This window comes from Chanos chanos, chromosome 6 (genome assembly GCF_902362185.1).
Source record: "Chanos chanos chromosome 6, fChaCha1.1, whole genome shotgun sequence".
In the NCBI taxonomy this organism is placed as follows: Eukaryota; Metazoa; Chordata; class Actinopteri; order Gonorynchiformes; family Chanidae; genus Chanos; species Chanos chanos.
The window spans coordinates 24,537,754-24,565,725 of record NC_044500.1 but is presented as its reverse complement, the minus strand read 5'-3'; the positions used below and the strand labels follow the sequence as shown (position 1 = coordinate 24,565,725).

The 27,972-nt window shown below is 43.1% G+C and overlaps 1 protein-coding gene across 1 annotated transcript in view; it reads left to right on the top strand.

Annotated features, from left to right (window-relative positions):
* phc2b (polyhomeotic homolog 2b (Drosophila)) overlaps positions 1–27,972 on the top strand; it is a 66,831-nt gene that overhangs the window by 26,673 nt on the left and 12,186 nt on the right. Inside the window, exons 2-7 of the mRNA XM_030776680.1 lie at positions 7,515–7,788; positions 13,347–13,505; positions 15,485–15,562; positions 15,853–16,014; positions 16,685–16,837; positions 17,118–17,409. Of these exons, the coding sequence (XP_030632540.1) occupies positions 7,576–7,788; positions 13,347–13,505; positions 15,485–15,562; positions 15,853–16,014; positions 16,685–16,837; positions 17,118–17,409 (1,057 nt within the window). The 5' untranslated portion in view covers positions 7,515–7,575. The remainder of the gene's footprint in view (positions 1–7,514; positions 7,789–13,346; positions 13,506–15,484; positions 15,563–15,852; positions 16,015–16,684; positions 16,838–17,117; positions 17,410–27,972) is intronic.

The following is a 27,972-nucleotide window of genomic DNA, read 5'->3' as shown; positions in this document are numbered from 1 at the left end:
TTCTTGACACTATGAAAACGTGGGCAGTATCATAACACATAAGGATGGTTGGTGAAAGCTGTCTGATTTGTCCACTCTCCTGTACTGAATGGGTTCTGATCCTCCGGGCTGCCTGCAAATGTCTTCACAGCCAGCTAGGGGGGTGGTGATGAGAGGAGTAAAAATCATTACTGCCGTCACCATTAACCGTGTCCTGGCCATCCAATCAGCATCAGCCTCTGTTGAGGGATTCCAGGGGCCTACCCCCGTTGGCTGTCTCTAGGAGACCGTATTATGACAGAACAGGCAGGATGTGTGTGTGAGAGAGAGAGTGAGAGAGAGAGAGAGCGTGTATGTGGTTGGTGGGACGGTAACACACTGGATGTAGAGAACAGGGCACACTAGGACACGTCAGAGCAGACAGACAAAGAGGCCAGTGGCTCCCCGGGGGATGGGACAGCACGCTGGGCCTCCTGGAGCTGGCTCAGGGCCACCAGCAAGGAGGTAGGAAAACACAGCTTTGTCTTGCAGAGAAATTCCCCTGTCTGTGTGTCTCTCTCTCTCTCTCTCTCTCTCTCTCCCTCTCTCTCTGGAGGTATTACGGGCATCCTTCTCTTTAATGATGAATATTAGAGAACAGTCTCTCAGTTCATGTGCATTATTGGGGTTGATGTAATGCTGTCGACACAGAGACAGCATGTGAGTGTGAGTGAGTGTGTGTGTGTGTGTGTTGTCTTCCTTGCTCTGTGGACAATATCCAGTCAGGATGTGATGATAGGAAGACAGTGTAGAGACAGTCACTGAAACACAGTTAAAAGAGCCTGTTTTAATCATGCTTCACTGATATCACACACACACGCGCACGCACACACACGCATGCACACATGCACGCACACACACACACATGCACACACACGCACACATGCACGCGCACACACACACACACACACACACATACACACACACAAACACACACACACAGGTGCACATACACACTGCAGTACTGCATGGGTCTGAGAGTCACCAGATCTAATTACCATATCTTAATCTAATTACTATATCTTTATATTTCTTTGTATGTGTTTGTTTTTAGAGCCTCCTCCTGCTATGTTTACAGTTACATTTAAGTGTTATAACAGGAAGATATGTAGAAGGAGAGAGAGGGAGGAGGATACAGACAGAGAGACAGACAGAGATTAAGCGAGACAGGGAGAGAGAGACAGAGATGGTGGGGGAGGCAGAGAGAGATTTAGGCATGGGGGAGTTTTAGAGGAAATGTGGCATGGCTTTAATTATCCTCATTTAATTATCCTCCTACACACACTTGTACACACACACACACACACACACACACACCCCCACACACACCCCCACGCACACCTCAAAGTCACAACACCAGTGCACTCCATACAACCCACCCATCACAACCTCCACCCCCAACACCACTCCTCCTCACAGAATGACTCACACTGTCTCCTATATCCCTCTCTCCCTCCCTCCCTCCCTCCCTCTCTCTCTCTCTCCCCCTCTCCCTCTCTCCTGTACTGAAGTGGTCCACTGCTGTGCGATGGGTCTGTTTGTGGTGATGGTGTAGTCTATGACTGTTTGTGGTGATGGTGTAGTCTATTACTGCGCAGAGACACAGATAGATCAGGTGGATCTGTCCCCACGTCAGTCCTCTTAGCCACTTCTCTTCCTCTGGAACGTATTATAGCTGATTGGCTGGGTCATTAACAGGGTTTTCAGGGCTCATTGAAATTAATTAGAAATCCGTCTGGCGTTTTTCAGTGTTGTATTGTCCTTCAGTGGAGGAGAGGAATGATAAACATAGGCAGTTTTAGTACAGGTCTGATTTCCATTAGTGTCCTCTTGTGTAGCCAGTTTGGGCTGTTTGGAATAGTCACACTCAGAATATTCAAATCAAACAAGACTGCTCAGTAATGAAAATGCATTTGTCTATCATATTCTCTTCTCCGGATGCTGGGACACTCATCACAGAATAAAACAGCATGTTGTCTATTTGCGAAGGAACCTCTGGATGTAATGTGACTTTGTCCTTGCTGTTTACTGAAATGCTCCTCTGTAATTACATTTTCAGTTTGCTGATAAGTCATAGAATGTAAACAGCAGCAAGAGAGTGGCTGACGTGACTGAGAAAGGTGGTGTCAAAGGTGGTGTGTGCAGAATCAACTCCAGAATGAGTTTCAGTCTTAAGACAGTATAAAACCAAGCACATTAATGAGATATTTGACAGGGAAATACAGAGAAATATATACCCATGTTTTAATACTGCTGTTCAGGGAAGCAGACATCAGTAGCTCTCTCTTTCTCTCTCTCTCGCTAGATAGATAGATAGATAGACAGACAGTAGGGCCAGGCAATATGTTTATGCTATATCGCAATACACAATATATATCTTGATATTTTGAAATCTCGAAAGCACTTCATGAATGCTCGATTTAACCCTTTGATGCATACAATCACACAAGTATGATGATTCAAGTAGTCCCTGCAACATATGTCTGCATTAAAACATTCTTGTTTATATTCATTTGTGGTTTCTATTGGAACCATTTAAACTTGCATGCAAAAAGGGAGAGATCACAACCAAGTTAAATTTAACAAAACAGTATTCATTCAACATCTTCCTTGCGATACCCAAACCACTGCCAGATGATGGATCCAGTGCTGTTTCTTTTCGGAACCAATTGGTCCACCTCCATCCTCTATTACCTTTTCCGAACTCAACACGTATAAACTCACTCTGGCACTTCACTTTTTTCGCTCGCTTCAGGCTCTTTCCCTGCTCCCTCCAGATACAAAAACACGTCTCACCTGTATACGTCACACACACTCACCCAGAAGAGTGATCTGGATGGGTGTGTGTGTGTGTGTGACATATATATGTGAGTTTTTTTCTGTTTGGGTTTGTGAGAGGGAGAGAGCCATAGGACAGAGCAAGATAAGCAAAACGGCTAAGCAAGTCTCATGCCGGTGGCTCAAAAAATTATGTGACAATTTATACTCAATGTTCGCGATATAGTCATTTACTACATTGCACGCAGAACAAGCTGCGATGTATCGAGTATATTCAAAATATCGCCCACCACTAACAGACAGACAGACAGACAGACAGACAGATAGATAGATAGATAGATAGATAGATAGAAGAATGCATGTATGTTGTGAAATTCTGAATGAAAAAGTACAAGGCTGGAAAGTGGATTGAACTGATTTCCCTAAATAAGAGGCCTGAAAACAAGACTCAAACAGGCTGTTAGGAACTGAGAGACTCACTTTGGTTTTAGTCGGTCTTGGTACACTTTGAGAGACTTTGAAAACTATGGTTTTGGTTTTGAGTAGTTTTGTGTGGTTTTGTGCAGTTTGTGTGGGTTTTTGTGGTTCTGGCATTCTTTAAGAGTAAGCATGTGCTGATGGATTTTTACAGGTTGCAGCAGTATAGAAATTTCCTTACCACGTGTGGGCTACAGTCATTGAATGTCTAAAATCAACTGTCTTTTACTCCTGATGTGTCATGTTGTGCGTTTTCTTGTTCAAATACTGGAGTCGGAGATTGTCATCAAATTATTTACTGAAACCAATTATAAATGTGCATGCAAAGCTGGGTATCAACTTCATATACAAGGTCTTTCAGTTGGATTATGCTCACCACACATTCACGGTAAAAACTGTGTGTCGCTTCAATGTCTTCAGAATACGCAGCACCTGTGACCAGCACTGCATCATCAGGCTCACACCAAGCTGTAAGGTTGTCAAAATAAAAGTCCTCATGGAAAAGCATCAGTACAGTACATAGGCTGGCATTTAAATGAACCCAAAATACCGTTAAATCAACAGATATCATTATACACCCCCCCCCCCCCCACCCGGTAAATTATTCATTCATTTGACATTACTTGTCCCTTGATGTGTTGAGATTGTTGAGCTGAAAGAGTTAAATACGACGGAGTATTAGGGCCACATTGAGGGAAAAAAATTCGCAGATTTCAAGAATAAGATAGTATTATTACGAGAAAAAGTCGCAATTTTACAAAAAGCCATAATATTACAAGAAAAAAGAAAAAAGTCGCAAGTTTGCGAGAGAAAAGTGATTATATAACAAGAATAAAGTTGTTATTTCAGGCTACGTGTGATTTTAGATGGGAAATATCAGAAGAGCAGCCTGCGTTAAATAACAAGTAACGAAACTGTAACCTGTGTTTGCTCAACAAGCAAAACCGCATTTATCAAACATTTAATGATAAGATGATAAAGTAAAGTTATCTGTTCACTGATGTGTGTGGCATGGCATGACGCCTGAGACAAATGGCAGTTGCCAGAAGCAGGCTCAGGCTACCATTGACTGTCCTCTCGCCCTTTTTGTTGGTTGCTGGTAATATATTTTCCTAAAACCTATGGGGTTTTTTTCTTAAGATTTTACAATTTTATTCTTGTAATATGATTTTTTCTCATAAAATTATTACTTTGTTCTCATAATATTACAACTTTTTTCTTGAAATATCATGACTGTATTCTCATAAATTATTACTTTATTCTAGTAATATTATGATTTTTTTTTCTCAGTTACGACTTCTCGTAATATTCTCATAATATTATAACCTATATAACCTATAATCTTTGCCCTCAATGTGGCCCTAATACTACTAGTCGTAGTTTAAAGAGTTATAAATAACCATAATTAAAAAGACTACTTCTGCATGGCATGTCTGTCTTGTCTGTTCATGTTGCTATGATGTGCACTCATGAGGAATCATTGCAATCACTGGCGAAACAACCCCGTATAGTTACATGTTACACATCCAGGATCCAAATTAACTTTTTGGTCTATCTGCCAATGACTGGTAAACTGAAAAAATGACCGGCCAAAATATTTTTCAACCTGCCATCGAATTGCATAAGATCAGGTGTGTAGCCAACGAACGGGCCTGACAGTCCTAGGCCCGCTGAAAAGATACATAGGCCCCCAAGTTAGGATGGAATTATTTTATTTAATGCTAAAAAAAACAAATATGTTATTGTTTGTTGAAATGGTTGATAATATAACTAAAATATAATCGCAAATGCTCCTGAAATAAAGAAAATGTGTTCTAGTTTTTTCTTTGTATAGCCAAATGCTTGATGGGTTTGACTGACATTTGTATTAACTATTTTGGTTCTAACTTTGTAGTCCCAGCGATGTAAATGCTCAACAAGAGATAGCAGCTGGTTTTCCACCCAGCACATTCGCATATTTTAAGCAGATTCCGGAAAATTCAGCTAAGGAGTGCGTGCTTTCATCAGCTGTGTTATGCAGATTAAAAATGTCCACTTCCCACATTGCGGCAGTAGTTGTGAAAATCTGTGGTTTTAAAGCTTGTCTAGGGCAACTTTATGGAAATACAGGATAAAAATCGCAACAATCCCTTGTCGATGCAACCAAACCCGTTTCCATCAACCAGTATCATTTTACCCTATGCTAATCACCTCTCTCTAGCGAATAAATATCTTAATGCGACTAAAAGGTTTGATGCGAAGTTTAGGCGTTAATTTACATTAAATTGTTAGATGGAAACCCAGCTAGTGATGTGTCCTGTGCCGAGGCCCGTCTAAAAAATAAATTTCGGCTACGCCACTGCATACAATGTCATTAAAAAACAAGGTAATTACTAATTACCCGGTGGACGGTGGACAGCGAGGGTCAATCAAATAGTTGCGAAACGTAGTCAACCAGCTTATGTGTTGTAGTGATGAACGTTTGTAGAGAGGTAGGCTTATTTCAGCAACAACTGACTTCATTTATTTTTTTCGCCAACGTAGATTTTTACTCACATTTGGCGAGTGGTGGGTGCTAATTTTGCACCATGTAAATTTCATATTCACATTTATTTGAATGCAATATAAGCATATTTAATTTGTGTTTTCCAAACGATTAATGGCATTCTGAGGAGTGTTGAGGCAGCAGTTTCAAAAAATTAGCTAGTGTCTAGGTTTGAACTACTTCCTTTGCAAACTGACGATGACACATTTGGCTTTGACAACAAGAAACATTGTTTGTACTGTTTTATCGCTTTCAGAAGACAAAAATCCATCGACTGAGCTCAAGGCCATTGTCTAGGCTAATTGTACTAGTTTATTCATGGTGCGCATTTCAAACACCATACAAAATGCTAAATATTTGGTTAATTTAAAGTTAATACACACATTTAAAAGCATTTTACGTGAGTTTTGATACGCATTATATTTAATAAACATGGGTATAGGCAGGGGTTATCATACACTGAATGTTTTCCTCCATAACATTATTTGTTGACAGTTGCAGTTGCTCACTAGTTCTGAACACCAGGCTCGCAAACCACTTATCCTCAGTGTCAGTCCTCTCGATTGATTTGATTGGTCAGTCGACCAGAAGGTTACAAAATGTTATGTGTATATTCAGTGTAGAGGTCTGGAAATTTTAGAATCGTTAAAAAAAAGATGTGCACTGGAGACGCAATCCTTTTCGAAACTGATAGAAAAAAGTAAAAAATATCTGGATACGTGTAGACAAGGCCAAGCCAAAAGCTACATGAGGATAGCAGCACTCTCAGATAAGGGGGGAAAAAGCTGTTATGACGGTAATGGCGGTGACGGGCTCAACACCGTGGTACACCTCCTAATACCACGGTATGGCGGTGATGCGGTTACTGTTGCAGCTCTGGGTTTTATCTCTCACTTTCACACATCACTTACTCCATGAGGGGAAGTTTCAGTTTCATATATTCTGTGAATGCTGTATATTTCCTCACTCAGCTGAAAGATGTGCTGTGAAACACCCTGTATGTGCTGAAATGAACTTTTCTCTGTGTCAGCCAGTTTAGCTTAGTTTCATATTTGGAACTGAACTGTCAGTTGGCAGCCAATCCATTTGTACATGTTAACTATCTATCTATCTCTCTGTCCATCTATCTATCTATCTAACTATCTGTATGTGTGTTTGTGTGTGTGTGCATGTGCATGCAGTTTAGTGCAGCTCCTCTCTGACTAGAAATCTACAGATTCCTTCCACACTGTGACAGTCTCTGACATTGTATCGTTTTAACCTTTGACCCTGTGGCTTTGTTTTCTATACACTCTTTAACATGCGACCCAGGGTCTTAGGACTTTCCGCCACATTCCTGACTTCCTGTGAGTCCTGACAGGCACCCACAAGTCAGTGTGTGGTGTGCGCAAACTGTGTGAGTGTGTCATGACCTCTCTTTCCTGTCTGTAGACCAACAGCACTAGCTTGTTCTCACAGCATAACGGAGGTGCAGTCAGCTGTTACTCTGTGCCCAAAGAAGAACACACACATAGTCAGACAGTGAATGTGGTCACATGATCATGGCAGGTTCTGTCAACACATGTCCGTCTCAGTGGAACTCAGTGGAGGTTCTGAGGTTTCCTGAACTGGTTTGTTCTAACAGAAACCTGTCTTCTCTGGCTTTGCTTAATGATGTGATATTTAACGTTAAAAGGCATTTTCCACCCATGAGCCATCTTCCTCTTTTCTCGCACAGCTTGCGTCGAGTGTGTCAGCGGAGCGGTCGTGGGTCAAAGGCACGAAGAAGGGGTGGCACCATGGAGAGCGAGACTGCGCCCCCTGCCTCCAGCAACAGCACAAGCCCACCCACTTCCACCACCAACACCTCCACCAGTATGGCCAATACAGCCTGTACTCCCAGTAGCAGCAGCAGTGCCAGTACTCCCAGCAGCAGTAGCAGTGGGACTGCCAGACAGCCCGTGTCCCAAATATCAGTCTACAGTGGCATATCAGATCGACAAACCGTCCAGGTTAGACACACACACACACATACACACACACACACACACTCACATACACGTACACACACACCCCTAGAGATATCAGTCTATAGTGGCATATCAGGTCGACAAACCGTCCAGGTTAGACACACAGATACACACACTAACAAACACATACACACACACCCCTAGAGATATCAGTCTACAGTGGCATATCAGATCGACAAACTGTCCAGATTAGATACACACACACACACACACACGCACACACACAGATATCAGTCTACAGTGGCATATCAGAGCGACAAACCGTATAGGTTAGATACACACACATACGCACAGACTCACATACACATGCACACACTCGCACACACACAATTTACAATTTGGCATTTCGCAGACACTTTTAACCGAAGCGACTTAGAATAAGTGCATCGATAAGATCACATTGCAGATCACAAGCAAACATCACAATAAGGCTATAGATTAATTACCCTCTGTATCACGCTCCTGGAATTCTGTTACAATTAAACGATCGAAAACAAGACTTGCAACATAGGGACAAGGTTAGTACGATTTTTTTTTTTTTAATGGAGGTTAGGCAGTTGGGGACAGGTGAGTTCTGAAAAGGTGGGTTTTCAGTTTCCTGTGGAAGATAGCAAGAGATTCCTCAGTCCTGACTGAGTGAGGAAGGTTGTTCCACCACCGCAGAGCAATGACAGAGAAGAGACGTGGTCGAGAAGAGCGGCTGCCGGGTTCCCAGAGGTGGTAGAGCGGAGAGTTCTGGCTGGGATGTAAGGAGTTATCAGAGACTGAATGTAGGATGGTGGGGAGCCTCTTGTGGCCTGATAGGCCAACACCAGTGTCTTGAACTGGATGTGGGCTGCTACCGGAAGTGGAGTGCAGTAAGAAGTGGAGTGACATGAGAGTGTTTTGGGAGGTTGAGTACCCGGTGTGCAGCGGCATTCTGAACAAGCTGAAGCAGCCTGATGGCACAGGCCGGTAAGCCAGCCAGTAAGGCATTGCAGTAGTCGTGGCGGGAGATGACAAGTGCTTGGACCAAGAGCTGGATTGCTTGCTGTGTGAGGAAGGGGCGGATCCACACACACACACACACACTCATGCACATAGACTCACGTACATATACAGACATGCACACGGATATATACAGACATTCACATGCACACTCATATACTCATACACACACACACACACACACACACACACACACACACACACACACACACACACACACACTCACACTCACACATACAGATATTACAGTTTCACAATGTAATAAACTCACACCTCTTATTCATGTTGAATATCTTGACCACAGTGTCAAGATATAAAGCTGAACAAAAGCAATGTGAACAGCAGAAATATAACTGTACTGACACCTTCTGGGGAGTTGTGAGCACTGCATAGAGTAAGAAGCTCTAATTTAATGGACTCAGGCTGCTCAGTTTGAGCTCATTCATATTTATTCAGGGACCACAGACTCTTAATGCTGACCTGGGGCTTATGGTTGCCATGGTTCCCAGCTTTTCTTCTGTAGTGAAAGCCTGACCTTTGACCTTGTAGGGCCTTCCCTATTGGGTTGCCACAAACTTTTTTCCAAAACAATGCCTCTGCTCTTAACCCCACACCGTTCACTACCAAAGTAATCAGTTGGTAGTTGTGGAATTTTAATTTTCAAAGAATCAGTATGAAACATTGTATGTGAATGTTATCATGTTCATTTGTTTTTAATACCACAGAGGTGAGCATGTGACTGAGTTGTGTAAATTTACAATTGACAATGTACAATTCAATATTTCGCAGTGTCTTTTAAATCAAAGGAACTTACAATTAGTGCATCAGTCGGGTGTAACTACCTAATGAGCAAAAGATCGCAGTTGGAATGCAAAGTAATTATTTTCAGTACCACGCTCCTGTATGTCCTGCAATGATAAAACAGAAATCTGCAAACAAAACCTGCAGCATTAGAGACAAGGTCAGTATACCATAAGCTATAAAACATAACAAAAGAAAGGTTACACATTAGGGGACAGGTGGATTCTGAAAAGGTGGGTTTTCAGTCTCCTGCAGAAGATGGCGAGTAATTCCACAGTTCTGACTGAGTAAGGAAGGACCACAGTGGAACGAGGGCATAAAAAAGACATGGCTGAGTGGAACGGCTGCAAGTGAGAGGACTGCCAGCTGTCCAGAGGAGGTTGATCAGAGAGATCTGACTGGAGTGTAGGGAGTTAACAGAAACTGAAGGTAGGATGAGGCGGGATGCGGGCTGCTATCGAAAGCCAGTGCAGTGCAGTGAGTAGCGGAGTGACATGAGAGTGTTTTGGGAGGACTACTGCAACGTCCTACTGGCTGGCTTACCGACCTGCGCCATCAGGCTGCTCCAGCTCATGCAGAACGCCGCTGCACGTCTGGTCTTCAACCTCCCTAAGCACTCTCATGTCACTCCACTGCTTACTGCGCTCAACTGGCTTCCGGTAGCTGCCCGCATCCAATTCAAGACACTGGTACAGGCCTACCAGGCAACAAGAGGCTCCGCCCCATCATACCTTCAGTCCCTAATAACTCTGTATACCACTACTAGAACCCTCCGCTCTACGACCTCTGGTCAGCTGATGGTCCCCTCACTTCGGGAACCCGGCAGCCGCTCCTCCCGACCAAGCCTCTTCTCCGCCATTGCCCCACGGTGGTGGAACGACCTCCCTCATACAGTTAGGACTGCGGAATACCTCACCATCTTTCGCAAGAAACTGAAAACCCACCTCTTCAGAACCCACCTATCCCCCTAAGCCTAACCCCCCTTCCTTAAAAAAAAACAAAAAAAAAACCTTGTCTTGTATCTATGTTTGTCTAATAATTCCAGGGCGCAATACAAAGGAGTAAATTGACGCTCAGTCTTTTTAGCGATGTATGCTTATGAGGTATTAGGAATCCGACTGATGCACTTATTGTAAGTCGCTTTGGCTAAAAGCATCCGCTAAATGCTAAATTGTAAATTGAATACCAGGTAAGGTTGGGCCGATAGATGATGCCATCACAATGTTGAGCCCAGCATTGTAAACCCACCCCCCGACAGCGGGGCACACCCTGACACACACACACACTGTAATTCCAGTGTCTCTGCTATAACATAGAAAAATATATTTATTACTTATCTCCTATCTATTACTTATTGGCGGAGATTTCCACAGGGATTGAGTTGAGCTCTAGAACTGATGAATATGTATTTTATTACTGCCCAGTGAAAGCATGTTTTATAACTGCTGATTAAAACGTACCTACAGAGCAAACGCTCCTGTTCTCTGCCATACCTGTCTTAAACAAATAATTCCTAATGGATATATTGTTATTAACCCATTTTCACCATTTCTCACCCTGCACATTTAACTGACAATATTTAATGATAATAATAATAATAATAGTAATAATACAAGTTTACTTTGAGCCAAATATCACTACGTACATATTTGGAGAGTTCATTTGCAAAAAACAATAAATGCCACCTTTTAAAAAAGCGAACTGAGTTATTCGCATAGCACACTCTGATCCCTAAATACGTGTTGTCACAAAAGCCATTATTGTTCATTGTCAAGGTATTGCAAGTTCACATTTTACAGCTTAAAACAACCAGTCAAATTCCAGTGCTGTTCTTGAACACAACCCAATAAATTCATTCAGCGAATCAGCACGCAGTATTCAGGTCAGGTGACACAACATGCCCTAATACCAGGTGTGTGCAGCAGCCTTCTGAACCAGCTGAAGCGGCCAGATAGGGCAGGCTGGTAAGCAAGCCATTACGGCGTTGCAATAGTCCAGGTGGGAGATGACAAGGAGCTGGGTTGCTTGTTGAGTAAGGAAAGGGTGGATCCTCTTGATGTTGTAGAGGGAGAATCTGCAGGACTGGGTGACTGCCAAGATGTGGCTTGAGAAGTTTGGCTGGTCGTCTAGGGTCACACCAAGGTTTTTGGCTGACCTGGAGGGGGACACCACGGAACCCTCAATGGTGATCGGAGCGTTGATCGTTGGAGAGCTCTTTGATGAGAAAAAGAGAAGCTCAGTCTTCTCCAGATTGAGCTTAAGATGGGTAGTGTACATCCAGGAGGCAATGACAAGTAAGAAGAGACCACTCCAGCTGCCGCTTAGCGGAAACACTACTAAAGAGCCTTGTGGGTCACAGCACTCACGACTTACGGGCTGGCTACAGCTCTGCCCCCTCAGGAACCAAAACAAACTGGAAATCAGCCTTGGCAAAAAACTACAACCTAACAAACAAACGCAAATCAGGAACTCAACAGCTGATGTAACAGTAACTAAAACTGCCAAGTAATATAAACTAGCAATGCTGCCAGACAGGACACACAGTTATAAAGTGACAATGAATCCTAACCAAACAAACAAACCCAATTTACCTACCACGAAGTTTTGCTACGGACGACGAACGACAACAGAATAAACAACGCACAGCTACTCTAGCAAATTACAAAGCAAAGCCTCACCTAGATCCCACTCAGATGAAGAAGAAACCTGACCTTCAATGACACACACACACACACCACACACACACGTATAACACACACACACACATGCTAAATCCAGTTTGTCTGTAGTAGTTTTGGACACAGGCCTTGTAGCTGTGAGAGAAGAGACAGCACACACACACACACACACACACACACACACACACACACACACACACACACACACAGAGTTGTTAATTCCAGTCCTAGGGTGCAGGTCGTGGTTCAGCTCTCCTCACTACAGCTCCATGGGTCAGCCACCCCTTTCTCACTAGCCTGGTAACCATACAATGGTGGGCGGTCCACGGGAGGCATGGAGGCTAAATGAGGGGGAGGAGCCCAGAGATGTAAGCATCACTGATTAAAAGAGGGCCAGGAATGGAAAGAGCTATTGTGTGTGTATTTGAGAAGGAAGGAAAACCGGACTTGTTGTCACTACTGTCTACTCCTGAGCACTGAATAAGACTTTTTTTACTCTAGTCTGGACTTGTCAGTGATACAGTCCGAATAGTCTAACCAGAGAAGTTTGGCACCTAGTTCTGATCTGATGTGTCTCACTGAAGGACTGTTTTTTTTTTTTTTTAGAATGAAGGAATGAATTCATAGTGGAAAGAGTTAGACTCGTGTAGGGGACATCGTGAACCACTTTCTTGACAGTTCCGCCTGTGTCAGACAGGGGGCGCCTGAAACAAAGTCTGAGCATCGTGTAAAATGGGGACACTGGAAATACTTAGCATAGTCACACTAGGATCTTGCTGTAAAATCTGGTGAATTCAGAACCCATGTTTGTGGAACAGCCTGAGACAGCAGGAAACACACTCCTGTGGCTTTACCCAGAGTACACATTTCAACAAAATGTCAATGAGTGTGTGTGCAACACGAGCAGAGGGTCTGACGACATCTGTTTAGACAGAGAGGAGCCTGGGGGAGACATTTTGACAGCCTTTGGTTTGGTCTCATCACCAAGCACAGGCAAATATGCCCTAAAAGCACATTTATTATCTCTCTCTTTCTCTATCTTTCTCTCTCTTTCTTTCTCTCTCTCTCTCTCAGGTGATCCAGCAAGCTTTGCACAGACAGCCCAGTACGGCTGCGCAGTACCTGCAACAAATGTATGCGGCGCAGCAGCAACACCTCATGCTGCAGACGGCTGCTCTTCAGCAGCAACACCTGAGCACCACGCAGCTCCAGAGCCTAGCAGCCGTGCAACAGGTCAGTCAGCACTCCCCAGCCAATCACAGCATATAGACAAAAGCTGTTCCGCCCACTCTATGTCATTCAGTCACTCCCCAACCAATTACAGCACACACATACTGATCACCCCGCCTCCTTTCTGTTAAATGCCCCTCTCTCAGCCGATACCAGGATAAACACACACACTTATACGTATACAAACACACTCACACACACACACACACACACACACACACACACACACACACACACAGAGTGAAAGGTGACAGTTTGAACAGTGCTTTGTTGGTGGTCTTTATGCACAACTGGTATTCAAACATCATAATTCTCAGTGTTTTCCATAGAGATTAAAACAATGAGCTAGCTCTGCCAAATGCTTATTTCTCTGGTCTGGAACCAGAGCCATCTTCTTTTCCCCGGAACTGAAACTCTACTCATCACATGCCACAAACACATCACACAGAAGATGGACCAAAAACCTCTTAAGGATTTCTGTATTTGAGAAGCTGGTGCTTTTTGCACTATTTCCACTTGTCTGGAATATGGCACAGAGACCAGTCTGTGTGGGTATATGGCACAGAGACCAGTCTGTGTGGGTATATGGCACAGAGACCAGTCTGTGTGGGTATTTGGCACAGAGACCAGTCTGTGTGGGTATATGGCACAGAGACCAGTCCGTGTGGGTATTTGGCACAGAGACCAGTCCGTGTGGGTATATGGCACAGAGACCACTGTTACTGTTCACTGTCAACTTTGCTTTACTGAACACAAAACATATACACACACAAACACTCAGTATCAGAGTTCTGTTCACCATCAGCGCAGTCCAACACTGAGACACTACAGTCCCAGGGCGTGGCCTCTGCTCTCAGTGACATGTCCTGAAATTAGTGTGGGGGAGAGATTTAGAGAATTCACGCAGGAAATGTCTTCATTTCCTGATCTGTCCGCCAGATAAGAGGGAGGGAAACACCCTCAGATCTTGTAGTGAGTATTAATACTTTACCTGTGGGAAGCCAAGGTGACAAAAGTCTTGCAGTGGTGAGACGAGAAGAATGGAAAATGCAAAGAGCGGTGTAGGAACTGGAGAAAATGTGCTTCTCTTTGGAAACAATTCTAATTTGACAAATGAACACTCCACATAACACACACTACATCCTCCTGTGGTATTTAACATGTCTGCAGTGAGACAGCTTATCATCATCTGCTTTAGCTTTTACACACACACAAACACACTCATACACACATGGACACACACGCACACACACACTCATTCAGACACACAGTCAAACACACACATACACACACACACACACACACACACACTCATACACACAAAGACACACTCATACACGCACACAGGCACATACACACAGACACACACTCATACACGCACACAGTGATACATACACACACACAATCATACAGTCATACGTACACACAGTCAGACACACACACACACTCATACTCGCACACATTCATACACAGTCTTACACACACACACACACACACACACACATACACTCATACATACACACACGTGTCCACTCTGAGGCTGTGTTTTCTCTGTCTTGTGCTGTTAGTGCAGACACAGATGAAGGTGTGTTGGGGTGTGAGATGTTTGTAGAGTTGGGTATGTCAGGTGGAGGCAGCGAACCGCCAGTGGCTGCTCTGTGCTGATGTTCTCATCTGACCAGTAACATTTCCCACCTGCATAAAGATCTCCACATCTCCCCAGGGATAAACCAAAACACAAGCTGAAAATGATTTATTACTAGAAAGACATGTACCTCATTGATCATGTGAGAGCGAAAACATTTGTCTACAGTTGTCTAAAGCATTTCTGTGGACAGGAGTGAGTGAAAAAGTAATATGATACAAGGCAGTTGTGTGGTGTCTCTGGGATATGCTGAGGTGTCTCTGGCTGCTCTGGGAAAGAGGAGAATCATCTCATGGCTGTGACTGTTTAACCGATTCTCTCTCCTCACCCCTCACAGGCCAGTATCGCCGCTGGACGGCAAAACTCCACCCAAAACGGCACTTCCGCAACGCAGAATGGATCTACCCAGACTACTGTGAGTCTGGTATCCAGGCATTCCTGCCTTCAGGCCGTTTGCTTCTTATGGAAACCCAAGAGTTTTCTGGAGTTTTATGATACCCATTTGTTGGGGGAGGGCAGGGGGGATAAAAGGCTTTGGTCTTGGAATGTGGGTCATGTTTAACACATAAATTCTGTACAGTTTTGGCATAATACTTAAGGCCAGTTGCTAATAGGTAGACATGTTTCTTCACAGCGGCATACATCTCTCTGTAAACTGTCAGCTCATCTCTCTCTCTCTCTTTCTCTTTCTCTCTCTGTCTCTAGATTAATCTAACCAGCTCTCCGGCAGCTGCTCAGTTGATCAGTCGTGCCCAAAATGTAAACTCTGCCCCTGCAAGCATCTCCCAGCAGGCAGTGTTGCTAGGCAACCCCGCCAGTCCAGCTCTCACAGCCAGCCAAGCACAGATGTACCTGCGTGCCCAGATGGTGAATACACACACACACATAAGCATCCTCATGCATACTCACACACACACACACACACACATACATACACATCCTCATGCGCGCGCGTGCACATACACACATACGCATCCTCATGTGCTCGCACACAGACACACACACACATACACATCCTCATCTCATGCGCACACACACTCACATACACACACACACATCCTCACGTGCACACACACACACACATACATACACACACACACACACACATACACATCCTCATGCGCACACACACACGGTGTAGTGAAAGTGTTTCCACGCTCAGGGAACTACAAGCAACATACAGATGCTCTTATTCTCTATTTCATGATAAGAAATCTGATAATGACAGTGTGAAGTTAGTCATGACTGTGGAGAAGGATCCAGAGAGGACAGAATCACTGCCCTATAGCACTGATTCACTCATACCTCAGTTATAATTTCACAGGACTTAGGGTAGTCCAGTCAGATCACTGACAGCCTGTAAATGTGGGCACTAAAGAGTGAGGATAGGCTGACACCAAACCAGTGGGTGTGTAAGTTTTTTATGCTGCAGCAGCTGTGTCACATAACTCAGCTCTCTAAGGAACAGTCCTGCTGGAGTGTGTGGGTGACAGGATGTGAGAATGAAAACGTGCTGTGGTGTGTTCTTTTCTGACAGGCACAGCAGAGTAACTTGGTCCATGTGGCCAGGAGCCTGGGACGGGCTGTCCCCCTGTCCCCTCAGCTTATACTGGCCCCCACTGCCACTGTCACAGCCTTGCAGTCTGACACCTCCACACAGTCCTCCTCACAGCAGTCTGCTCCCGCACAGGTACTCACACCAACACACATACACACACACACACACTCACATCCACACACACACACACACTCACATCCACAAACACACACACTTGCACACACCATCACAAACACAAACATATATGCTCACGCACTCACACACACACTCGCTCGTACACAGCGTCACAAACAAACACACACACACATACCACATACACACATGCACACACACACAGACCTCAGCTCAGTTCAGTATCAAAAAATAGTTTAGTTGTTGAAGATTGTAGTTTCATTCAGTCATTTGTACACAGGTGCAGAACTTGGCTGTTCGCAGTCAGCAGCAGGCGGCGTCCTCCTACTCCTCCTCCTCCTCCTCCTGCCCATCGACAGGTTTACAGGGTCTGAGTCTGAAACAGACTCCCGTCTCCATACAGCCCACAGCCCTCATTAAGACGCCCAGTCTCAATGCCGCAGGGTCAAAGACTGCTCTGCCTCCCACCTCCTCAGAGGGGGCAAAGAAGAGTGAGAGTTCAGTGGGGTCAGAGGTCAAACCAGTTAACATGAGCCGGACAGTGACTTCATCTCACCCTCTCATCGCTCCGGGTAAGACACTCAGCATTTCTGTCCAATCAGAATGCCCAATTACCCATCAGCTGTTAGCAGTATCCTCTTCACACACAGGATCCACCTCAGTCAAGTGAGTCTGCAGTGACTAGTGATCACTAATGTGTAATGGCCCTCTCTTTGGATTCGTTTGTGCAGTCAGCTGATTCATAGATGTTTATCAGTTTTTTCAAACCAGTGTACAACAGGGTTGGGGAAGTTACTGAAAAAAACTAATTAGTTATAAAGTACCATTTACCTCTTTAAATTGTAGTGGGATTACTTGTTACTCCTTTTGAAAAGTAATTCCACTACTCATTACTTTACTTTTGAGTTACTCTCTAAAACTACAAATTTAGGCCTAAATCCTGACTGATACATTTCATGAATGTTATTCCTATGTAGGTAGGTATGAGCATAACTGCTGTGCTCCAGCCTTTTCTAGGATCTTGGAGATAAAGGGGAGGTTTGATATCTGCCTATACTTGGACAGCGAACAGGGGTTGAGGTCAGGTTTTTTAATTAGGGGTTTGATAACTGCTAGTTTAAAGGATTTAGGTACATAGCCAGTGCTAAGGGAGGAATTGATTATTTTTAAAAGAGGTTCAATGACTACTGGTAGTACCTGTTTGAGGAAATGTGTGGGTAAGGGATCTAATACACACGTTGGTGATTTGGATGAGGAAATTAGTGACGTTAATTCAGTCGCTCTTGAAAAAATTCATGAAGTCATCGCCACTGTATGTTGATGGTGTGCATGTTTCTGAGGTGCTCTTATTCCTAGTTAGTTTTGATACAATATTAAATAAGAATCTAGGATTGTTTTAGTCAATTTCTATTAGGGTGGAGAGATACATTGATCTAGTGGCACTAAGAGCTTTTCTATAGCTCAGGAGGCTCTCCTTCCATGCTAACTGGAATACTACCAGTTTAGTTTGGTGGCATTTACATTCTAATTTTCGAGTGGTAAGTTTTAAGGTGTGTGTGATCATAATACCAGGGAGCTATTTTTTTTCTGTAATTATTTAAGTGGAGCCACATTATCTAAGGTGTTACGGAACGTTGACTCTAAGGATTTAGTTGCCTGATCAAGTTCTGTGGGGTGTGACCGTGATCCAGTCAAAGTTGATAACTCTGGAAGATTATTGATAAAATTCTGCGTAGTAGTTGATGTAAATGTACGTTTATTACGATAGCATGGCAAGGTGCATATATTATTATAAACATTTCGAATGAGATAAGATAACAATCTGAGATAGCTTAATGTTGTGGAAGTGTGACTATACTATCTATATTTAATCTGAGTGTTAGTATAAGATCGAGGATGTGACCATCATTATGAGTGGGCCCTTTGACCGTCTGATTAATCCCTACTAAATCAAGAATGGACATGAACTCTGTTGTCAGAGGATCTTCTGGGTTATCAAAATGAATACTAAAGTCTCCGATAATTAGAGCTTTGTCTAAAGAAACAACGAGGTTTGAGATGAAATCTGCAAATTCACAAAGGAATTCAGAGTACGGCCTGGGGGATCTATAAATAATAATTAGTGTGATAGACTGGGTAGACTTATTTTTTGTGGCTACATATGTTTGTATAAAGAACTTCAAATGTATTGAATTAATGTAAAGGTTTTTCTATGACACCTAGATTATCATTATAAATAACCGCAACGCTTCCTCCTCTGCTAGTTAGACGAGGCTGGTGTGTATATAACTGTATCCGGGAGGACTAGCTTCATTTAGTGCTATATACTCATTTGGTTTGATCCACATTTCTGTTAAACAGAGTACATTAAACTCTAATATATATATAACTAATAATATAATAACAATAAGCACTTTAGGTGTAAGAGATCAAATATTTACCAGGCGTAGCTTTAGATCAAAGGTGCTGGCTGTACATTCAGTATGATCTAAATGTATGTTAATTGGGTTTCTAGAAAAAAATTCTCTGAGTATTTCTACATTTTCGTATAGGTCGGGGAACAGACACAGTCTCAGTATAATTAAACCTGAGTGACGACTCTGTGCAGCTAGCAGACGGTCGGTTGAGCCTGCTTGTCTGCTCCCTGGCCTTGGCTCTGGATTGTCACAAATTAACTGTTCTGAGACTATGTACTTTGTTGCAAGAAATGAGAGCAGCACCTTCCTGAGTGGGATGGACACTGTCCCGCCCTAAGAGGCCAGCCTTGCCCTCAAAACTACTCCAGTTGTCTGTAAAGCCTACATTATTTTCAGAGCACCGCATTAACATCCAGCAGTTCAGTGACCATAATCTGCTGTAAGCTGTAGGCCAGAGTATATTACGATATTACTTTTAGTAACCTCTAACGGAGGCGTATATTGTTAGCTCCTACATGAGAACTATCTTTGAAAACCTATACTTGCTTAAAACCTTAAGATTACCTGCTATGTCCGGCGCCCTGGATCCTGGCATGCAGCTAACTAAGGCTGCTGGTGCCCCTAAAGGTCTAACTAATTTCATGTGTCGTAGAATGGAATCTCCAATAACCAGAGCTCTTTCAGGTTTCTCAGCGGGTGTCTCACTGAGGAGGGCAAGCCTGTTTGACACGTGAAGCGGGGAGGGGTGTTGCTCCGGTGGGCTAGCCTCAGCGTTAGCTTTGGCTTTGCACTTATGCCGCCGAGTTGTCACCCATTTGCCCCGCTGTGAGGGCTCTAAAGCCAGAGTCAGGGGGTTGTTAACTCTGCCTGAGCCATCCAGATTTTCCTTCACGGAAACTATGTGCTGAAAATGTTCAAAAAGTACTGATATACAAACTGAAATCATTTCACCAAGTTTTGTATTGAAAACTGCAAAAAAATGAACAGAACTATGCACTTTTTGTTTGCATAAACATTAAAATTATAAGCCTATTACTGTTATTGTTGCTAAATACCCACATCAAAAGAAGGTGATAGGCTAGCCTACATCTATTCTGTCCATTGAAATGAATTAACGTGTAATAGTCTACTTGGTCTTTTATAGATGACATTAATTTCTCAGGCTACAAAAACACTCTAAAATAAAGTGCAGATATGTGTTTTTAAATGCAAAAGTTAAGCTACCTGGTCCAACATTCCCATGCATGGCTCCAGTTGCTTAAATGAACTTGTAAGGAAGACGTGAATTTCTGAGTGAGGACGCTAAGGATGCATTATTCATCGCAAATCAAGCGCAAAATTATAATAATCTAAGTAAATAAGTCTTCGTAATAGAAAGCTTGTAATGTCAACACATGGTATCCACCCTGTCCACACTAATCCGGGTAAATTTGGAAATACATAATTATTTCTCCGTTTAGCCCTTCCGTCCACACTAGAGTACTATAGTGTACACTAGTTCTCAAAACGTTGTCGTATGGATGCGAAAGTTTTTGAAAACGTAAAGGAAAAACATTGTTTTCAAAACATGCTGTTGTTTTGTGGACATAGTGTGAACAGCGTTTTCCGCCACCGACAATGATACTTTTCAAAAAAGCTCTCTAAGGTGCTTGAAGGCACCGGGTTCGCATTGTAATGCGGACAGGGAAAATGGAGAGTTTCAGAAACAATGACGTATAGAAAGTTTGTGCTCCAGACATCAAAACAAAGTGAAATACAGTCAATGGCATAATAACAAACACTAAGGCATTTCAGCGTTTCGGTGTGGATGTAAAACATTTGGAAAAGGGTATGAGAATGATAGTGTGTACGGAGAAACGTTTCTACATAAAATCTGCGTTTTCAGATTTATCCGATTTAGTGTGGACATAAAAAGCTGAAAAATCTCCAGAATGGTATCACTGCCTTATGCCATGTTTTCACTGAAATAAAACAAACCCACTGTCCATGCTGAGCCTGCATGTAGGAGACTTTTGGTAACTTTGGTTGATGCTGGACAGTATTTTACCTGACTTTTTCAAAGTGATTGATCACTGCAGTAATCAACCACAGTTATAACAATAATTAAAATTTGAAACTGTAATACTAACCATATGTACATAAAATATAGATCTGGTGTATACAGATTACCCAAATGCCTGTCTAAACAAAAATGTCTTTAGCTGCCCTTTAAAAGAATCCACAGAATCAGCAGACCTTAAGTTTGGGCAGAGCATTCCACAGTTTAGGTGCTACGACCTCAAAAGCTCGGTCACCACAGGTCTTTAGGCGGGTGCATGGGACAGACAGTAAATTTAGCGAATTTGACCTAAGAGAGCGGGATGATGAGTGAGAGTGGAGTAAATCAGCCACATATGCAAGAGCCTGACTGTGCAATGCGCTGTAAGTAAAAGTGAGAATTTTAAACCAGATCCTATATGCAACAGGGAGCCAGTGAAGAGATATGAGGATTGGGGTAATGGATTGGGGTGAAGAGATATGAGGATTGGGGTAATGGATTGGGGTGAAGAGATATGAGGATTGGGGTAATGGATTGGGGTGAAGAGATATGAGGATTGGGGTAATGGATTGGGGTGAAGAGATATGAGGACTGGGGTCGGCTAAAGCCGTTTTACTGTCTTTGAATTTATCGACCTCCTGGTCCAGCAGGTCAATTTTTATCTGAGCTCACTGACTTTCTGACTTCTATTTTTAAGCTGGACAAAGTGATATTAGTTGGAGATTTTAACCTGCACATCGATGATGCCAAACATTGCATAGCCACTGAATTTAATATTACTGAATCTTTTAATTTCAAGCAACATGTTTCAGGCGCCACACATATGGGTGGTCATACTCTGGACCTTGTATTTTCTCTGGGACTAGATATTGATCATATCCGTTGTGAGGACCTTTTGATCAGTGACCATAAATGTGTTTTCTTTGATCTCCCTGTAAATGCTGACCCTTTGTGTCCTAAAAAGTCAAGGAGTTGCGGCTTTTTCAACCATAGCCAATTCTTACTGATCAGGCCTTCTCAGGTGTTTTTGCCAAGGTCACCTGAACTGTTCCTCACAAGACACCAGCTCACTGAGCTTCAGTTTTCTACTTATCCTCTACTGTTTCTGTCCTCTACTGTTCCTTTACTGTTACTGTCCTCTACTGTTTCTGTTCCTCTACTGTTCCTTTACTGTTACTGCCCTCTACTGTTCCTTTACTGTTACTGTCCTCTACTGTTTCTGTTCCTCTACTGTTACTGTCCTCTATTGTTCCTTTACTGTTACTGTCCTCTACTGTTTCTGTTCCTCTACTGTTCCTTTACTGTTACTGTCCTCTACTGTTCCTTTACTGTTACTGTCCTCTTCTGTTTCCGTTCCTCTACTGTTCCTTTACTGTTACTGTCCTCTACTGTTCCTTTACTGTTACTGTCCTCTACTGTTTCTGTTCCTCTACTGTTCCTTTACTGTTACTGTCCTCTACTGTTCCTTTACTGTTACTGTCCTCTACTGTTTCTGTTCCTTTACTGTGTCTGTCCTCTACTGTTACTGTCCTCTACTGTTCCTCTATTGTTTCTACACTTTAGATTAGATATGAGGAGCATCTTGTATTTGGGTTTTACACAGACAGTACAATAGTCCATATACAGGAAGTGTGGCAATATGGTGACAGAGTTAGAGAAATATTTGTACACACACACACACACACACACACACACATACACACACACAGGAATAAATACACATACGTAGGCTGTAGACTACTACAAAGCTGAGCTGTAGCTCTGTCCTACCACACAAGATACCACACACTACACCAGATGACATCACACACTCCTCTCTGCGCTCCTTTTGTTTTAATTTGGCATCTAAGATTCCCCCTGCAGTCGAACTGTGAAGGTTTTCAGGGGCGTGGGATGGGTTTCCCCCCCCCACCCCTCCACCGTCTGTCTTTCCTGTCGCGAAAGTGAAGTGCCTCTCCCGTGTCTTGCTGCACCCTGCCTAACCAAAGGAAAAAAATGACTGAGATTATATATTTTAATTTACGCTAACTTTACTACACATTGCACTTATCTGGAGAAGCTTGCTTGAAAAATATATTACAGGAAAACCTTCCACACTCAATACTAGGGGTGTAACGGTACGTGTAGTCGTCCCGAACCATCACGGTACAGACGTTACGGTTTGGTGCGTGCAGTTGCACAAAGAATATATGGTAGCCTGTGTGCAAAGATTGATGAACGTAATGTGGAACCAAATTTCATAAGTGTGAGTCTCTCATTTCACTTTCTAATAGTTGGTTTGTTCTCTTCTCTCTAATATTTGGGATCCGATCATGGTTCAAACATATTCTGACATAAATTCTCAAGGACCTTATTTCCTTGTTTACCAGTACATTGTAGTAAGAAACAAACCACATTTCTTGATGAATAATAGATGGCAATGCTGGTCTTCAATAGCACACGATTGGCTACATGCTGCTGTAGGTCGGCCATGTGCAGTTGTGATGTCACAAACACACTGAATTCAGAATAGGCTATAGAAAGGCTTGTTTTGTTCACATAGACTATACAGCAGTGGGAGGAGAATGCATGTTTTCAAACTTTGACAATGTTTCATAGCACTTTCATCTCAGTAAATTCAAAAGGGCAAGGAAAAGTGTCATTTCCATTCCATGGCACCTTTAATGCACTACTATACCAACTACCTCAGGGGGGACTAAACAACACTAGATGGAACAAATTGTAACTTGCACCAATGTCTGTTCAAATAATGAAAGAAACCTAACCTTATGCCTTTGGGTTTTTTTCCCCGTTGTACCAAACTCATACCGAACTGTGATATCCAAACTGTGGTGTGAACCGAACCGTGTACTGTTACACCCCTACTCAGTACACAATTTTTGAGGTAATCTTCAAAATGCTCACCCTATAATGTAGGATCCTGGACTTTTGTGTCTCTCAAACCTACTGATAACCCTGCACACTGCCTGACCAAGAGAAATAGAGTGGGGTTAGTCTTTAAAATGGTAAAAAATGAAAAGTTACACTGAAAAATGTCTTGTTTTACATGGTTTAAAATAGTTGTGAATATGTGAATTGAAAAAATATTGAACAGGGTATCCTTATTCAAATAAATGACGACACATACCAGTAGTGAGGCAGACCAGAGCACCTGATAACAGTGAGCCGGACCAGGGAATCTTTGACAGGACATCTGACAGCAGTGAGTCAGGCCATGGCATCTCACTTTGAATTCCAAATCTATCCACCTGTTTTTCTTTGCATGGTATTCAGTGACTTTATTGTAGAAGGTGTCTTGACTCAGCAACCTTCTTTCTGTTGCCATTGAGGCAAGGCCTGACAAAGTATTTCTTGTAAAGGTTTTAATCCTTTTAAGTGCTGAAAATGTTCTTTCCACCGATGCTGTATTTGAGGGAATTCTTAGAAATGAACAGCAAAGTTTGTAGACCTCTCTTGCCGTAGTGAGTTCAGTTTCATGCATGTAAGATGTCAGCTCTGCAACACTTTTTTTTAACCATGATGGGTGATGAGTGCATTACAGTAAGTACATTTCGCAGAACAGTGTCAAAAAAATGCCCATATGCATCTTTTAGCTCAAGGCATCATCAGGGAAAACGTAACTGTAATCAGAGAATTTAGCCAAATTCAGCAGCTCAAGGAATTTTAGCTTTTCAATGGATCCAGATCTCCTCTGCATTTGGGGCACAACTGTGTCAAAGTACAAGCACTGAAATTCATCCCGAGTGCCTTCATTAAGCCTGCATCGTTTTGATGGGTTTTTAAGTGGACTCCTCCAATGCTGTAAAAACTCCCCTCACTTACTGACAAGAAGCTCACGTACTTTCTTCACCTCTGCAACACAGTTGCCGATCTCCACAGCCTTAGCTTGTAAAACCTTAACCTGTCAGCAATTTTGCCATACGCAGGCCAAACGTTACCAACACTGAAAGCAAATGGGCCTACATGAGTCGCCATATATAGCTTTGTTCAATCCGGTAAAAAGGCTGTTAAAATTGTCTAGTGGATGACAGTCTCCACTAATGGACCGTTTCAATCACTTTACCACCCAACACTGTAGGACACAAATACGCAACTGATCTCAGAGCAGGTCAAGCAGTTTCAAGAACGCTTGCCTTTCCTGTGTTTCTGAGGTTAGCTGTCTAACGTCAACTGTTGAGAGTTCAGTGGAAACATTGCTAAAAGTAGCATGCTAGCTGGCTAGTTATCCCATAGTGTCATCGTACAATCGCAATACACAAGCGTGAGTGTGTTTTTTCAAACTTTTAATGCAAAACCAGATGTCAGGACTGGGCAAGCGATTTTGAAACCGCTTGCCTTCGCCTACATTTTTTTCAGTGGGACCTATGACATCAGCTGAACAGACCTGCTGTCAGTAGGTAATTTGTAGGGGGATGAAGGGGGATGCCATCCCCCTTGTTAGCAGAATGACCAAAATGCATCCCCCTTGTTAATCTGCCATCCCCCTATATACCCTATAGAGTAGTGTCAGTGACCATCTCCCCTGTTAAAAAATAACAAATCACCTACTGCCCGCCTTTGAGTTTCACAAGCTCTAGGCAGGCACAGCTTATTCTCGGCAGAAAAGCACAGTGAAACAGGGCAAAAATGCCACAAGAGGGCAGTGAGTGGTGGTGGGAGAGATGTATTAAAATAGACAGTAGTAGATTGTGTATTGTACATATTCGTAGAAAATTATCACACTGAAGAGATATAGCTTTTGACATATATTTTCATGTTGGAAAGTTAGGCAAGCAGTGCTTGCCCTGCAGCATGCCGCTGATGGTTTTCAATAACCCTCTCCTCACGTCAGAGGTACAGACCCTTCTTTACTTATAGAGATCTTTTCTTGTAATTCCTCAAATGACATTGGAAAGTCAAGATTATTTTAATTATTTTTAAGTTAATATGTTGACTTCAGCTGATCTTTCAGCAATTACTTTGTGGTTTGGTCGAGCTAGACTAGATTCCTCAGAATGAGGTTGCTGCACTGGGAAGGAAGCATTACAGAGTAACTGCTTGTCCTCTCAGCTACACTGGGACTGTGGTGTCACTGGGGTGGGAGGGGGGTAAAAGCATGGCTGTGGACTGGGACTGTGGTGTTGTAGCAGTGTGGGGTATGGAGATTTGGTAGTCTCAGGTGCTGTGCTCTCTCAGATGCTGTGTTCTGTGTCAGTGCTGTGCTCTCTCAGATGCTGTGTTCTGTGTCAGTGCTGTGTTCTCTCAGTGCTGTGTTATGTGTCAGTGCTGTGTTCTCTCAGTGCTGTGTTCTGTGTCAGTGCTGTGCTCTCTCAGATGCTGTGTTCTGTGTCAGTGCTGTGTTCTCTCAGTGCTGTGTTATGTGTCAGTGCTGTGTTCTCTCAGTGCTGTGTTCTGTGTCAGTGCTGTGCTCTCTCAGATGCTGTGTTCTGTGTCAGTGCTGTGTTCTCTCAGATGCTGTGTTCTGTGTCAGTGCTATGTTCTCTCCTCTGAGAGACCCAAGCGTGTCTGTGGACTCCACAGGCCGATGGCCCCATCAGGGCGAGGCTCACACTGTGACTGTCTCTCAGCCCACAGACTGTGACTGAGACTGGCCTGGGGGTGTGTGACAGGGACTTGCCTGGAAGGGGGGTATGTGGAGGGGGGTGGCTGAAGGCAAATCCATGTCTTCAGATGCTGGAACATTCCATTGTCAGGTGTGTGTTGTTTAGCACTATATGGCATGTCTGTTTTGTGTACAGGTTGTAGGCGTCACTTAGTCTGCTCTTTCAGCATTAGGATCTGTATAGGCGCTTTCGCAACGAACAGTTCTAGGGTCTAATTCGATAGAACTACCCCCTTGTGGAGCTTCCCCTAGAACTACATTCGTTCTAGGGCCTTTTTTCTGTTTGCTTTCGCACCGCCAGTAGGAACGCTGAAGTGATGTAAGCCGGCCAGCTAAGAGCTGTTGTTTACGACTAACCAGGATAGCTGCACATTTTGAAGTACAAATTTAATGACTTTTAAGACCTTTTAAATACCTCCAAAAGGAAAAAAAGAACCATTACTGCGGCAAAAGAAATCGACAAAGTAGACTACAGTATACACAATGAGTTTTATTGAATTTGAATGACAGAAATATTGATTGCACATTAGATAACCTATAACTGCCTTCTTATTAACGAAAGTAAAACTGTGTGGCGATAGACCCAGTCCAATGGAAAAAATGATTTCCCAATGCATTTATGCATTTACCACCGCAGTAGCAGTGAATGACTTGATGGGCATAGTACTTTTCGGGTGCTAGCATAGCGCTTGTGCCTGACCCTTGCTCGCGGCATCGTGTTTTTTTTTTTTCCTTTTCCCCGACGCAGCTCTAAAATCGTAAGCTGGATATAAACACATTCTATTTTAGGTTAAAATGCGGATCACAGCCACACAAGCGGACACACAAGCACCTACCGAAGCGGAGTGTACGCTACCTCTTCAATGTACAATATACATTGGACGTTGCAAAATGGTCATTGTTGGGGGACATAAAATACCCGTAAAATAAAACATAAAAATGTGCCCCCCTCCTACAATTCCAGACATTCTGAGACATGAATATCAAAAGCTAAATGAAATACGTTCTAAGACTTTATATTTTGCACGGATCTTTAAAAATGGCGGTTGCAATCATCGTGTACCTGCGTCTGGACCAA